The sequence below is a fragment of the Strongylocentrotus purpuratus genome, unplaced genomic scaffold (assembly GCF_000002235.5).
Source record: "Strongylocentrotus purpuratus isolate Spur 01 unplaced genomic scaffold, Spur_5.0 spur5_scaffold_6, whole genome shotgun sequence".
Classification (NCBI taxonomy): Eukaryota; Metazoa; Echinodermata; class Echinoidea; order Camarodonta; family Strongylocentrotidae; genus Strongylocentrotus; species Strongylocentrotus purpuratus.
Window position 1 is genome coordinate 29,541,082 of NW_022145612.1, and position 15,999 is coordinate 29,557,080.

Genomic DNA, 15,999 nt, shown 5'->3' on the forward strand with positions numbered 1-15,999 from the left:
TCAAATGTTGTTCTACTTTCATTGAAGTATTTCAATAGTGTATTTGCAAGATTAATCACCGATAACTTAGTGCTATGTTTCTTACGGAAACCATACTGGTGTTGAAACAAGATATTATTTGTTTCCAAATAGTCAATTACACGATTATTTATTATTTTGTCAAAGATTTTGCCCAGTATAGGTAAAACTGAAATAGGTCTGTAATTACCAGCTAGATCTTTTCGTCCCTTTTTTATAAATAGGTGTCACATTTGCTTCTTTCAGATCGTCTGTAAGTTTACCTCTTTGTATGGAAAGATTGAAAAAACTATGGTTATGAGCTTGAAATGCATAGAGCAGCATCCCTCAACAATCATGCAGGCAAATTATCTTATTCACATGCGTCCTTGTAATTGGTTTTAAAAGTTTTCTGTTCTATATCCTAAATATTCAGAATAGTCAGAATAAACTGGTGGTACATGTATTTCTTTTGCCAGCTTCGGACCTATATTTACAAAAAAGTAGATTAATTCGTTAGCTATTTCGTTGTCAGATGTTATCACTCTATTTTCCTCACCACCTGCCTGAGCTTGATAATTTCTCTACATTGGTCAATTTATTTATGACATTTGCACCACTCAACAACCCGTTAATTATTTTCCATTTGTTACGATTATCATTCTTATTAATCAAGAAGAGGGTACTATTATAATAACCTCTTCTTGATTAATAAGAATGATAATCGTAACAAATGGAAAATAATTAACGGGTTGTTGAGTGGTGCAAATGTCATAAATAAAGTGACCAATGTAGAGAAATTATAATAGTGTAATGTCTCTTTGCATTTCGTAGAACTGTAGCGCCTTTTTCAATTTCTGTTGGGTGTCCCTTTTCAGGTGCAAGTAGTGCCCCATTTTCACCTCTGATAATTGCCCTTTTTTCTTTGACACGAGCACCATTTCTTTTCTAATAATTGTCGTTTTCCTTTCTGAAAAGTGCCTACTTATCATTAGATTGTGCTAAAGACTCATCAGGGATTGTTTTTGTCCTCTTCATAAGATGTAATTTTGCGCACTGCGACCTCAAAATCTTTAAAATGTTGCTCGCTTCCCTCGCTCGAAAATTAATATTCAGACCATCACACCCAACTGCAAGTATGTTGCTTCAGCAGTATCTTTTACCACGCAAAGAAAGAAACCAATATTGATGTCATCCCTAGTAGTGTAATCACACCCATGCGATGTAGGGGGTATATACCAGTGTCTAAAAATGGTGTATATTCACTGTGAGGTTTCCCTTTGTAGGTGCCCCTTTTTCCAGAAAGTGCCTCCCCTCCTCCCCCCCCCCCCCTCCCAGATGGTAAAATGTTTAAACAAATTTAGATAATTCTTAATAGATTTATCAAATGTCAAATTCAACATTCTGGATGTGACAAAGGTTCATAGAAACTCTAAAGCCAAGGCAATCGTCATCAATGGGCATTAGATTTCAAACCAATAATATCGAATGCCCAAAGTATACACAAAGGCCACAAGTATACACTTGAGTTTTCAATTTGGATACATTTCTCTGGATTCATTTCCGTATGAACCAACCTATTTCCACTTGATGTGATGTGTGCCTGTGGAGTTTCTATAAATAGTCTGTACGGGCTGAGTATGGCATCAATCAGTTGGATTGAGCGGGAGACAATTGGAGAAGTTAATCGAGATTCAGTCATCTCAACATCGTCTGTGCGTACGAAGAACTCAGTCCAGAATCTGGCCTATTTAATTTTGGTCTCCACCACACCAACGCAATAAGACCTCCCCCTTGCTGCCAGCCGAAGATGGCGCATTCCTTAAATCATGACGCCCGACCTAGCCTGGGTCATAGGGCTAGTGACGACATTTTTTAAAACCTAACCTTGCCGTCCTTTTTAAGGAAACCTCACCCCAAAGAATAAGTTGAAGTATCCTAAATGATGAGAATCATCCCTGCTCTTTGATGTACAACATTACTTAAGAAAGTGTACAAGAGATATATATTAAAATGAAGATATTCTTGGCATGATGTAGGCCCTACCGCTTTTAGCATGAGATGGGCGCAGCCATTTTCTTGATAATGTGACGTATCAGGCGAACTTGTACATGAATCATGCACCAAGCCCCCGGCCCCCCCCCCCCCACTCAGTGTTATTTAGGTTACGCATATGCGTGTTCCAACCGACCCCCCCCCCCTTTTTTCAGCAAAAGTCCGGTGTGTAAAGTCAATACGGCTCGACCTTTTTCTTTTGTATACGAGCCTTTTTCAGCACCCCCCCCCCTTTTTTCAGCAAAAGCCCGGTGTGTAAAGTCAATACGGGTCGACCTTTTTCTTTTGTTACGAAAAGGACATTTTGGCAACACGCATGGGGTTATCGGAGTGGGGGGGGGGGGGCGGGACCAAGCCTTAGTTGGAAAGAATGTTTAATTCAGTTACAAAACTTTTACTTTTAAATGAGGGAAAATCATAACTGAGAAAGTAATAAATATATATTTGGTGAAAAATGTATAAGAAGGGGACAATTGTAACTCATCAATTTAAAAATACTAGAAAACAGCAGTTTAGAAATCTATTTCATTATTGCAAAACGATCACTCCGAAAGAGCACCAACTTATTTATGCAATTCGCCCTCTAGTAATTGTAGTACAATAGCAGGAGATTGAAATGCTTCATCACTGCACATACCTGGGAAGGAATCATCTATAAATTTAAATAAATTTACTTGATAAACGACTTCGCTCAGTACGTCACGTAGTCAAAACCATGGCGATGCCCATGTCTTGCTGAGAATTTTTTATTTTTATTTCTTTATACCTCTCTCGTACACTTTGGTGGGGAAACTTATAGATTAAAGGGATAGTTGAGTTTTGTTGCAGAGGGCGCTACACAAAATAATTTTTTGTGAGATAATAAAAAACTGAGTGTCAAATTTGAAAGAACTTAAATTACAAAAGTCATCTTTGTTTGTTCAGAGATGGCTGTAATATCCATAAATATAACGATTTATAATACTTGTGTACCACCACAAAATAAGATTAGATAATTTGAAAAAGCCGTTGAAAAAACGAAATAGCGCTTTCACGTCGTATTTCAGCCAATGCCTATGTTGGCATTTTTGTTGGCATTTTTGTGTTGGTTATATTACATACAACCAGCCGAACCATGTATTGTTATTTTTAAATAAATAATTAATTAACGATCACCGTATTTTTTTTTTAAATGGAGCTGTATTGGTATGATCGTATTGGCTAGCTTTCACACATTTTGGGGTTTAAAATTACCTTCATAGCAATTTTAGGTTCTAAAAGGGCACTAGAAATGTCATAGATAAGAATAAGAGCGATAACCATGCACTTTGAAGGCATTTGCGGTCTGAAAACAGAACTCAACTATCCCTTTAATGGACAAGAATACAACAAATCTCTCAGAATAACTGAAATTATTTATTGGGGTTCGGTTTCCTTTAACTATTCAAAGTGGCTTGGAAAGAGGTCACTATAATTCAACTTCGATTATTTTTGCTTTGCCTAAATATTTATAAAGGCGAAACGTAGTATGGAATAATTACTGGGATTCGAACTCTCTATTTTAATTTTGTAGTGCGCTGACCTTACCGATTGAGCCAGCAACTAGTTAATGTAATGGGTTTGTATGATTATTATAATCCTAACCCTAACCCTAATCCTAACCTTAACCCATACCCATACCCTAACTAATAGTTATAAGGCCTTAACCCCAATCTAAAGTACGCTTTGTCATGAATATTCATGAGATATGTAAATCAACCTTATTATCATTATCACTTTGATTGGTACAAAAAGTCGCGGGCTGGTGAGCGTACGAGTTCGTTGACAACGTCATCTTCGGCGGCTTGAATCAAGTGTAGGGAATATATTAACCGGTCAGATTCCGGACTATGATAGTATAGGCAAGACTAGAGTGAGACAAAATATGAGATAGGAATTCTCGTTAATTAAGAACGCAAAATAGATGAAAACAGAAAAGCAAATTAACTGGGTATAGCAAAAAACGGAAATAAAAATCTTCAAGGAATTGATGTGACCTTTCATACCAGACGATCATACAATGGTACTATCAACAAAATATCTAAAATCAATTTAAATGTTTTGTATTCTTCTGTTTTGTAAATTTCAATTGGAAGTGAAATCTAATATTAGTAGAAATCGCAAGTCGATCTGTAATGATATATGGGTAGTTCTTTAATACGTCAGGTGATTTGATTTGAAGGGAAAATAAGCACTTCAATTTTTTTAAAAATAAGACATTTTCTGACGTTGGAATGGGCACTGTTCCGATGTATTACAAAACTGGGGATTACTTGAAGGCTTAAAACCGGGGATGGGGGCACTGTGAGGGACACCTTTTTACCCCCCATGTAGCGCCGCCTCTGCTTTTGAATTAAAAGAGAAGATACAAGAATGTGTACTTTGTCCTTTCAAACGATTCCAGAGTCTGTCGAATTGAATAGGCACTAATAGATTTCAAAATCCCATAAAAAAGTGGCAATATTTACTCCATTATTGGGTTATGGGACACCTACCCCGTGGCTACCATCCCCCGACCCCGATAATCACCCCCAGTCTAGTACCCCCTGGGACAACTACCCCCTAGGACAATTAACCCCCTAGCGCAACCACCCTCTAGGACGACTACCCCCGGACAACTATCCTTAGGGGTAGTTGTCCGAGGGATAGTTGTCCGGGGTAGATGTCCGGGGGAAGTTGTCCCGGGGTAGGTGTCTGGATACGGCAATTATGTGCCCCCCCCCCTTGGCCCTCTCTCTCTTTCTCTCTGTTATATAGATAAATATATCTTTATCTCTCTTTCTCTCTTTCTATTTATCTATTTATTTTTCTCTCTGTCTAAGACTTTTCCTCATCTCATTTCCTCATTTCTTCATCTCGCTCAGCCCTGGCAGTCTGGCACCCCTCTCTTTCTCTCTCTAAATATGTTGAATATAAGACAGTTTAACGTCTTAAAAATAATTCAGCACAAATCTGACTTGTTAGAAGTTGTAATGCTGGAAAAAAATTATTTATTAGATATCTCAAAAACCTTTTTAATTCTCCCCAAAACACATTTATTGGTTTTATAATAAGAAGTCAAATATTCGACAACCGGTATTCATTGATAATGTTGGTTTCATTATATAAATCAAATACTTAGATTTTATGAACTTATATCGTTTAGTTCGTCAACAAAGATTTCTATATTTTCCAACTGTGTCTGCAATATTTAATAAGGAAATATATTTCACAAAGTAAATATCTTTTGTGTTTTCGTATTTATTAATGACATCCCTTGAAAAAAATGTTTGAGTAGCGTTTGCTCTTACAATACAAACTGAACTGCAGAAGAAGATGATATAGTAATCTTCCTTCTTTCGTTTTTATTAATTGAAGATTGACGACATCATCCTACTTGATTGCTTAAAGCCCCAGTGTCCTACTTGTAGCTACTTGCTCCCTCTATATAGAAAACTTCCCAAATCGGTGCCTGTTGGTCCCCGGCCCCATGATCCTCTTTTTCTTATGTAAGTTGAGAGTTGAGTTATTAATGAGATAACCACCTGTCAGTGACCTCGATGTGTTGTCTAATCCCTTCTGGCCCAGTAGTATTGACGGTCTTTAAAGTTCATTCGAATATCTATCTTTTTCACATCGGCCCCTAAGGGTCAAAATGGTGCAACGAAGATAATAGTATTCAAATTGCGAGTTATACCACATATAAGTCTTCATCTCCTTACGCATACTGAGTTCATATTCTATAACATCGGCTAAGAGCATTTATATAAACATGTTTTACCATAAAAGAAAATAGAACCCAACACAAGAAACGCATTTCTCCTTATATAAATGACAGCCAGGTAATGCCATAATCTATTTTCAATATACAAGTAATAGGAACAATTACTGAATATAGAACCATATCCAAGCCTATTCTGAGTTCTGGTTATTAGACTGCATTTCGAGAAAAACTGGCTTGAAACAAATACAAATAGTTTTTCATGCAGAAAGAATTGTAATTAGTAGGTTGTTTGGTTTTTCGGTATGTATTTGTGTTTGTTTCCATTAGAACAGCAAATTGTAAACAAATGGTGGATAAATTGCTGAAATCATATTTACTGAAAACATTATTATATATTCTTAAATCGAATTCATACAGCAGATAATACAAGATATCGTCTTTCTTTAATCCTTGCTTTGAGTCTTAAAATTTTATATCCATCATTACCAGAACTCAAGATTACTTCTAAATGAAGAGTCATAAGATTTAAGACAAACAAAAATGAAAGTAACATTTTGATATAATGAGAAAGATTCTGTAAACCATGAAGGAAATACGATAAAGACAAGGGATACGAAACATTATCATAATCGATAATTAATCAAAGCCATGTTATGTAAGCAAGCTGTATTAAAGTAGGTTCTTTGATGCCTTTAAATAGTTGCACTATAATGCACTGATTTTTTTCCATTTATAAAATCGTTTTTTTCTTTTCTTAAACTTACATTACATTTAATTACACTTTCATGTTGAAATGAAAAAAGCATTACGATCACTTTGTACAGAGACTATGATAAGGATGATTGCATGACGCTCGTAATTCGTTATCAATCGATAGAGTTCAAATTTGTAATGTACGTACATATCTATTCTTACCCCTTCTTGATAAAAGGCTTCTCAAATAGAAAATTGCAAAAACTATTATTGTTAATGATTTAAATATATATATATATATATATATATATATAGTGATGTAGTGATGTACATAGTTTACCATTACAATGTCGATATCTACACAAATATACTCTGTTAAGTAACTGATTAGGATGTCTACCGCAGGTCATATTTACAAAATACATCAGTGACAGGCGAAAGAAAAAGGTAGGAAGTTACCTTGGTCATTAACTGCTATAACTGCATACGCCTTCAAAGCTAAAGTAATTCACTCAACCCAAGTTTTATAATTGCAATATCTATCCCCTACTTTACCACATAACTAAAGCCAGGGTAATCATCGGGGCAGCGCCAGGAGCGTCACGTACAACGTGACGGACATGCGCGCTATATAAGAAGCCACCATTATTATTGTTATCATAACTAAAGTTATGTTTTCAAATGCACAACAAATATCATCTATCATATGTTTTGAATATTATCCATCGCCAGTGACGAATTTCAAAATCAGCTAGCTCTTCAGTTATGACTCTAAAATATTGTATTTTGTCCCAAAAAAAATCGCAACGACTCAGCCAAAAGAAAAGAAAAAGAGGGGTTTTGCTCCAAAATACACACATTAAAAAAAAATGAAGAGGAGTTTAACCCCCCCACTCCCCCCCCCCCCCCCCCCCTGCGTACGCGCCTGGGCGGGACCTTCCTCGTCGAATTATCATCTTGAGAGACTGGTACATCGTACTAAGATGGGACAGCCCTCGCTAAATAATCTCGATGTGGAAGTGGTGGTGGGATGCTTGTCGGTATTAGGCTAGGCCGCTTCTCAAAAGAGTTTTTATCTTCAAATCCAGAGTTACCTGGATTCTGTGCAGGTTTAACACTCGGTTGCACGACGACAATCGTATCGGAGTTCATGGACATGATATCGTCTGGTAGAACTGGATTGACCTGAAAGAAATGTGTGTTTTATTTTGTTGTTGTTGACTTCTATCAATTTACTTTAATTGGCCAGCGTCAATAACATTAATTCAATCAATTAATGAGCATGAATAAAGACAACGCTAAAATTTATTTGTAAAAGTAATCGTAATATTATGTGAATATGAGTTACCGTCATCTAATGTCCTTTTTCAATTTTTTTTTCTTTTAAAACTTGTGTTACTTCTTAAAGAATAGGGATATTTGCATTATGGAAATATACTGGTTCACATCAACGTGATCAAATGAGATATAAAATAACAACAGATTTAGGGATAAATAATAGCGATATAACAAAGAAAGCACTACAAACCTCAGGGTCATCGTCGCCAGTGAAACTGTTGTTTATAAAAGTCGTGGATGTAGCATTCACCAATTTCTCTCTCCTATCCCGAAATAACAATCACGCAAAAATATTTAAGAAACTGGTATATTCACAGAATTTCCATTTGAAATAAAGTAACTCTGATTTTAACAAATCAACTGTTGAAGTCACCTCTTCTCAGAGTGCAACGTCTCCCTAAAATATATCTTTATCTCTTCTTTTTATTTATTCTAAATTCACAGCCAATGATTTAAACACTGCACATAGTCTGATACGGTGATCTCTTTAAGTTTATACACAGACAATGATCAATACAAGTTTAACATGATGACATGGCTTTAATTTTGGAATGAATTACCATGGTACTGGAATTAAGAAGAAAATTATTTTTTTTGGCATACACACTTTCAAAAAGTGATTTGTATTTCTTCCTTCTCACAATAAAGAGAAGGTTGAGTTTCGGGGAGAGGTGAACGATAATTTGTGAGCGTCATGATTTTTATTATGAAAGTGCTGAAGAACATCAGAGAGAATTTTTTTCCTAAAAAGCATGACTCTTCAGATGCTTTCATATTCTAAATATGACAAGTAACAGCAATATGCCACATATTTGTGTAGTCACATATACATCTTTCTGTGAACATTGCTTGTTACTTTACCAAGACTGGTCCAAATTTCTCATAATATTGATGACTCTAGAACCTTGTAGTACACACCAATACTTATATGCAACACGATCAACTTTTTTCTGATCGATTCCGAACCGTTTCTTTCAGGATGCAATCGCATGAAATAATTCAGGCATTTCAACAGACGTATGAAGAAAAAAATCACAAACTGCGCAAATATACTTCATGGATTATCTACGAATTGAACATACCTACGAACTTTGTAGAAACCTGCTGCTGCCAAGATGATTATGATGATAATTATTCCGATCAGCACGAAGTACCAGTAAGCAAAGCCTCCCTCCTAAAAGAAAATTAAATAATTTTTGTTTTGGTTGACTTCCATCAATGGACTATAAGTAAAAGATGACGCTAAAAGTATTTGGTGAAAATAATCATAATGTCATGTGATAATGAGTTATCGCCAGCGCATGTCCCACTTCCATTTTTCTTCTTAAAGAGTTGGGATAATTAGCATTATGACAACAACAAAAAAAGATCTTACACATACCGGTGCACATCAACGTGATCGAACATATTCAAAATTTTCAATCTCAACTACTTGCCATCAACAAAACGCAGTAACTGCATGACATTTGTACACATTACGCAAATCAGATACCTCTTGTAAATTTGTAATCAATTAGTTTTTAAAAAAGAGAAATAGAGAAAAAACAAACGAATCAGAATTAGGGTAAATAGGATCGATATTACATAAGAAGGGAAAAACACATTCTTAAAAAAAGAAAATCGTGTTCTTACCGGACCTGCTTCCGTCTGAGGCGCTGAAACTGCAATAAAATGTTTTTAAAAGAATTGCTTAGGGTCAGTTTTGTTCAGAGGTTTACCATCCAACAAATTACCGAATTAAGATCGATTATCTGATCTTATTGATGCACTTCATGTATAAACAAGAATTACACATACTATCAATTTGAGATCCGCATAGACTTAATAACATGATATTTCAAACATTCATAACTTTGTTTATCTATTGTTCTGCTTTCGTACGAATGAACTTATTGCAACGGTTGGATTGCCCTTTAAGTATAAACATAATATACTCAGTCATCTGTTTAATTCATCGTAAATGATCGTAAATGAACAGCCGATCTGAATTTAATAAATCAAATAATATCATATTCACAATCCTCTATAACTTTCAATGTTTATTGAATGATTCCTACCTTTCTTATAATTTTGCTTATTTTATCTCCGTATACCCCTCTGTGTCTTACTCCATAGTAACATTAGGTATATCAATTTAATGAACCATACTCACTTAGTTCACAGTTGGTTCCTGCATAATCTTCTGGGCATTGGCAAATGTAATAGACGGACCCATCCCCCGCAGTTATGACATGGCAGCTTCCATCGTTTTGGCATGGGCTAGAAGAACATGGCCCTGTGGGATTTTATAAATCAAAATATAACATATCCACAGGCCTCTATCATTACCAATTTTGAAAAAAATGCTTTCTTTTTTTTTCTTATTAATTGGATTATTTTTTCTCATTATACCCCTGTGTGTCTTACTTCACAAAAACATGTGAAATATCAATTCACTTATACTCACGTAGTTCACAGTTTGTTCCTACATAATCTTCCGGGCATTGACAAATGTAATAGACGGACCCATCCCCCGCAGTTACGACATGGCAGCTTCCATCGTTCTGGCATGGGCTAGAAGAACATGGCTCTGTGGGAGTCTCACAAAGCTCGCCTGAAAAGTCATCTGTACATACGCATCTGGAGAGAAGACAACGTACGCCAGAAATGGTTCAAGGAATATTATCACAATTTTATTATTGCAAAAATTTATTTCCAAAGGTACGGTAGTCTTTACCCATATTCACCATCCCGACCCAAGCGACTTACTGGTAGCTACCATTGATGATCTGGCATGTTCCTTCATTATAGCACACACTGGTACGACACAGTCCTGGAATGGGAGTCGGTTCCGGAGGTTTGTCGTTGCAATCGTATTTCCCATTAACATTAGCACAGATCTTGTTGGATGGGCACACTTGTTCATCCTGGCATTCATCAATGTCGATTTCACATAGTAGACCCCGGTATCCCGTCGACACACATTGGCACGTGAAACTGTTAAGACTGTCCTCACACCTTCCGCCATTCTGACATGGAGAGCTTGAGCACTCATCAATCTCAGTGTCACAGTAGACACCGGTATACCCTGACATGCAAATACATGTGTAGTTATTTACTCCGTCTTGACAAGTTGAATGTTTCTGGCACATGTTATCCACACATTCGTCTATGTTCACTGTACAGTTCTCTCCAGAGTAGCCAGGCCAACAGTCGCATGTGTATTGTCCGACTTGATCTGTGCAGTTACCATAAGAACAAGGATCGGGATCGCACTCATTGACATCCTCCTCACAGTTACCACTTTGAAAGCCAGCTCGGCATACACAAACATATCCGCCAACCTTATCTACGCATGCCGCGTCGTTCTTACATGGTTTGGATGCACACTCATCTCGAATATCTAACTCACAGTAGGTTCCTCCATACCCCTCTGTGCAATTGCAGGTAAATTCATTAACGCCATCTTGACAAGTGCCATAATTCAGACAGTCTACTCCGATACATTCATTGAAATCTGCATCACAGAAAACACCGGTGTAACCTAGAGCACAGACACAGTCCAGGACGTGATTGTCATTTTCACCCAGACATGTTGCACCATTTTGACAGGGATCAGAGTTACAGAAGTCGATCTCGAATTCGCAGTTGGCACCGCTATACCTTCTTGGGCAATCACATCGATAGTGGTTGAGTTCATTCTCGCACGTGCCTCCGTGTTCACAGGGTTCTGAAGAACACTCGTCTATATCGTCGCAGTTCTTACCTGCAAAATTAATGTTGAAAGCATTGGGAGTATGTTATGTCGTACTTGATATTATTTTCTAGTTTTGTTTTATTTTTCCTTAAATCTTAAGATATGTATTCTGAAATTTAAAAAAAATTACGTACGCGCTACATGAACGTGTATAAATGGTCAACTGTATTAAATGAATATGCTGTTACCTCGTGTACCATCTGGGCAGTTACATCTATAATTAGCCAAGAGATCTGTACAGACTGCGTTGAACTGACATGGACCTGAGTCACATTCATTGATCTCCTGTTAGTAAAGAAAAAGGAGAAAATTGTATTAATTGATTACCATTACTTGGTGCCAAACATAATACAAATTCAGTAAATACCGATGAAAGAAGGGTTGGGCTATCGCACTTTTTCAAATTTTCACAGGTAAAGGGAAACGAGGGAATGATAAAATGCCAAGTTCAATAATATTTTACAGGACGTAATTTCCGCCCATCACTGACCACTGTGTCGAGAAATTATCAACGATTTGTATAAATCTTGAGCAGAGATTCTCTAGTCGAAAATGGAAAAAGTTTTAATATTAGGCCAGACTATTACACAATTATTCTGACAAAGATGATCCACATCAACGTCATTAAGTCACTCTCATACTTTTGAACGCGAAGTTCGACAATGAGCTCGCTCAGAAAAGAGCTCGAAGCAAACTTTGGGTTATAGGGCCTAATATAGAACTCAAGTATTCACCATTATTACTTATAGCCATACAGGAAAACAAATGTGTCTTTTGGTTTGTAATACCTTTTTCTTTAAGTCACTGTCAATTTTCGTCACTAAATCTTTTCCTTTTAAATCGAAATTGAAACTTAAATTGAAATGAGATAGTTGTTTATCCCTGGTAAAAGGAGACAAAAACATAATGTCGCCAATGCGGCATCCGTTGGAGGAATTCATCGTTAAGGGTGAGTACCCACTACATATAGCTAGACAAAAGGTTAGCTCTACACACGCACCATCAACCATTCAAACCCTTATCCAAATAAATATGTTCAAAATCATGGCTTACCATACTGCAGTAAGATCCTTGCCATCCTGGGTGACAAACCCTAGCTCCTGTAATATCATTACAATCATAGTGGCCTTCAATGTTGTCTCTCGCTAAACAATATGTGCTACAGCCTGAAGACGTTCCGTAGTAATGCACATCGCAGTAAACCTTCACTGCAACCCTCGTTCTAACAAACAGAAAAAAGGACACATATTTCTAGTTTTCGAATTTGAAAATGCTGTCAATTTTGTGAATATCAGTTCTGAAGAAGCTATGTTTTGTTCTACATACCTAGAGATAGTAGACACAATCATAAATCAAATCATGTATTCTTTTGAGTTGGATTTTGAATTATCCTTATCACCAAACATAACTTTTCTAAAAACGTAAATTTCATTAAAAATTTACATAGATGCAAAGCTGATGTGTTACTACTCGTTAAACTTGTTTGGATGTTTCTAGTATACAAGTTTGATCATGGGCAGATGAATGGCACTTCGTCTGTAGACTTCCCCTTTGATTGTACATGATATGTTAATGTGATCTTCAAAATATACCATTAACACCATTAGGATTCTGATTCGCAACTAGCTACATTCACGATCTATTAATATACCTGTACGCCTCTACGAAGCAACAGCACATCAGCATCTTCTTCAGATTCCAAGAACCCAGTTACCTTTGCAGTTGAGAACTATAATAGCATTAGAGAGTTCAGAATCCAAGTTGAAATCCTACCTTCTTTTACAGCACTGCTCGACATGAGAATATGGCACTCATTTGGACTCTTATATATTTTACCCCTTGTGTGCCTCGGAATAGAAAGTTCTAGAAAATGGCGCAACAACAATGCCTAGTACCACAAACAATCTCAAAGACGAATACAGTTAGTGTATTCGAAGATGGACACTACAAGTTGAATTTACTTACAGAGATGTTCCTGCTCCATTCTGTGTCACGGTGTGTTCTGTTGCCGAAGCTGATGTTCGATCGGGACTATAGGGGTAATTGTAGCCGTAATAATCTATCTTGTCGTCTGCATTAGATGGATCATAATCCCAAACTTCAATCTTGGACTTGAATCCAATCTATGAAAGATACAAAATTAACAGATTGAAAATGTACCGTGTATAAGCAGACACGACTGCCACCTCGCCCCCTCCCGAACATTTTCAAAATAGCAATACCTGGGCAACCTTCAACCCACGAATATAGGGTAATTCCATTGTTCCATAGTTTTACAAACTTTTTCAAAAAACTTTCTTATTAGTTATCCAATTTGCTCAGAATTGTTTTGATTTGTTTGTCCGATTTTTCTGCTTCTATTGAAAGTAAGTTAGTTTTTGGAGTGGACTTGCTCTTTAAGCACTTGACTTGAAACGCAAAAGTCGAGGGTTCGATCCCTTGACATGGCACTAATGTTCTTCGGCAAGGCATTAATCTACACGTGCCACTCCATATCCAGAAGAGAAATGGGGCCTGGAAAGATGATGAAAGCCTTTGTGTTAGTAATTGCCATATGGCCTCATGGTGTGTGGGAAGAATTCTTCCCAGGGAGTGGAGATGGTGCACATTGTGCGTGAATGAATCCGATGGCCGGGGTAATAATATCTGTAAAGCGCTTGGAGGCGGTATTTCGTAATAGGCGCTATATATATATCCAGATTATTATCATTATATCTATTATTATTATTTATATTTATAATGATTTTTATTTTTTAAAAAGATGTACTCACCGACCATGAATTGACAGTCAATACAATTGGGTTTACTAGCTTGCTGGTTAGAGCTGACGGGAAGCTGAAATCATCGTTATTTTCATAGAGGCGGTCCGTTTGAAAGTTGCCATAAGCACAATCGGTCATATCGTTATTCCTAAGAAAAGGCAGATTAGAAGAAAATGCAGTGAGATGGAAAAACTTGATCACTACAATTCCAGTGATAAAAGCAACGGCATTTTAGACTGTAAGATCTTTTGTTTGTTACCCTGTATGAAAATAAAATTGTCTTTCGATTAATGCCATTGTTTATCAATGCCAAAAATATTGGCCCTACGAGTTATCACCGTTTGTGATATGGTGTAATATTGAAGCCATAAAATTATTGCGCTTCAAAATGATCAAAAAGTGCCTCAAAATAGTAAAAAAATCTGTTACCATACTCATTTTCCCCCAATAGACTGAAGTGTTATAAAAACCGTTAGGAAAACGGTTTTGAAATTTCGAATTCCAATCATAAATATCTTGATAATCAGACGGGCGATCGGCTTGTAAACGTCATTGGATTCCTGACTAACCTAGAGGTCTATAATTATGACAGCAGCATGAGCTTAATCCAGGATTTTTTTAGAATCTGAGACAAAGATACCCGATCCCTTTAAAAAAGAGTTTGTATGAAATAGGACAAATGTGGTGACTATTATAGCTGTAAGACAGAAAGGCCATCATGGATCTTCTTACCCTCCGTAGACATCGAAGCAGAGATTGAATCTGTTGTCGCAACTACTACCACAACCTATAAAGCTGTCGCAACATCCCCCGTCAAGTTCTATGTGACCGGTGTTTTCGAAGTCGACAAGTTCGAATGAAACTTTCACCCTTCCATGGCTCTGTGATGTGAAAGAAAAGGTTAAATCACAATTTTACATGTGAAGATAAATAATTAAAATCTAGGATAACATTACAGGTTCAACTTTCATCGAGCTTCATCATGCAGACGCTTGTTGCTCATCTTCTGTTTGGGAACAAAATTGTTTCCTTTTAGAGTTATTTGTATAGGTGTGTACGAGGCGAGGGAGAGGGCTGCAGAGGCTGCCGCCCCCTTCGAATAATGAATACTTTTAAATATTAATATTCGGGAAATCGTTTGGAGCAATAGTCAACTCATCGGGCACTCGGGCAGAGATTTCCTTTTTTGCTCCTCGCACGTGAATTGTTAAAAACAAGTGAAAATATTCTGGCAACAGACGTCAGCACCGATGACAAAAATTTGCCTGTATTGCTTTGCAGACCCAACAGCTTCTGAATGTCTAAGGATTTGTTTGTTTAAGTAAAATGTTTCAAAATTAGGAATTGCATGTACAAAGCGGTTCATACGACCAACACTCTTTCTTCTTTTAAAACTGGACTTAAAATTACTCACCTGCATGATGCTCAATGCATATTGTTAAATTTCAATATCCTTTTTATACAATGCATGCGAAACGAATAATCACACTGTGCCACATTGTATGTACCATGGCACAATGAAGATGTGTGATCTAATGTAAGTTAACATTTAATATTTCTTTAATCTTAAGTATGTTGATTATTAATTTAAATTATTTGTGTGCGCCTTGAGCATCTCTAGAGATGGATATGTCGCGCTTTGCAAATATTGTTATTGTTATTATTATTTATTATTATGAAGTCACATGCCATGAACA

At 36.7% G+C, this 15,999-nt stretch overlaps 1 protein-coding gene across 1 annotated transcript in view; it reads right to left on the reverse strand.

Moving 5' to 3' along the window:
• Positions 1-15,722, reverse strand: part of LOC585484 (fibropellin-1) — a 35,246-nt gene extending 19,524 nt beyond the window's left edge. The window contains exons 1-9 of the mRNA XM_030999956.1: positions 15,717-15,722; positions 15,035-15,183; positions 14,312-14,450; positions 13,506-13,663; positions 12,594-12,762; positions 11,729-11,825; positions 10,553-11,549; positions 10,251-10,423; positions 9,437-9,465 (exon numbers count right to left, since the gene is read on the reverse strand). Coding sequence (XP_030855816.1) covers positions 9,437-9,465; positions 10,251-10,423; positions 10,553-11,549; positions 11,729-11,825; positions 12,594-12,762; positions 13,506-13,663; positions 14,312-14,450; positions 15,035-15,183; positions 15,717-15,722 — 1,917 coding nt within the window. The remainder of the gene's footprint in view (positions 1-9,436; positions 9,466-10,250; positions 10,424-10,552; positions 11,550-11,728; positions 11,826-12,593; positions 12,763-13,505; positions 13,664-14,311; positions 14,451-15,034; positions 15,184-15,716) is intronic.
• Between the last annotated feature and the right edge of the window lie 277 nt (positions 15,723-15,999).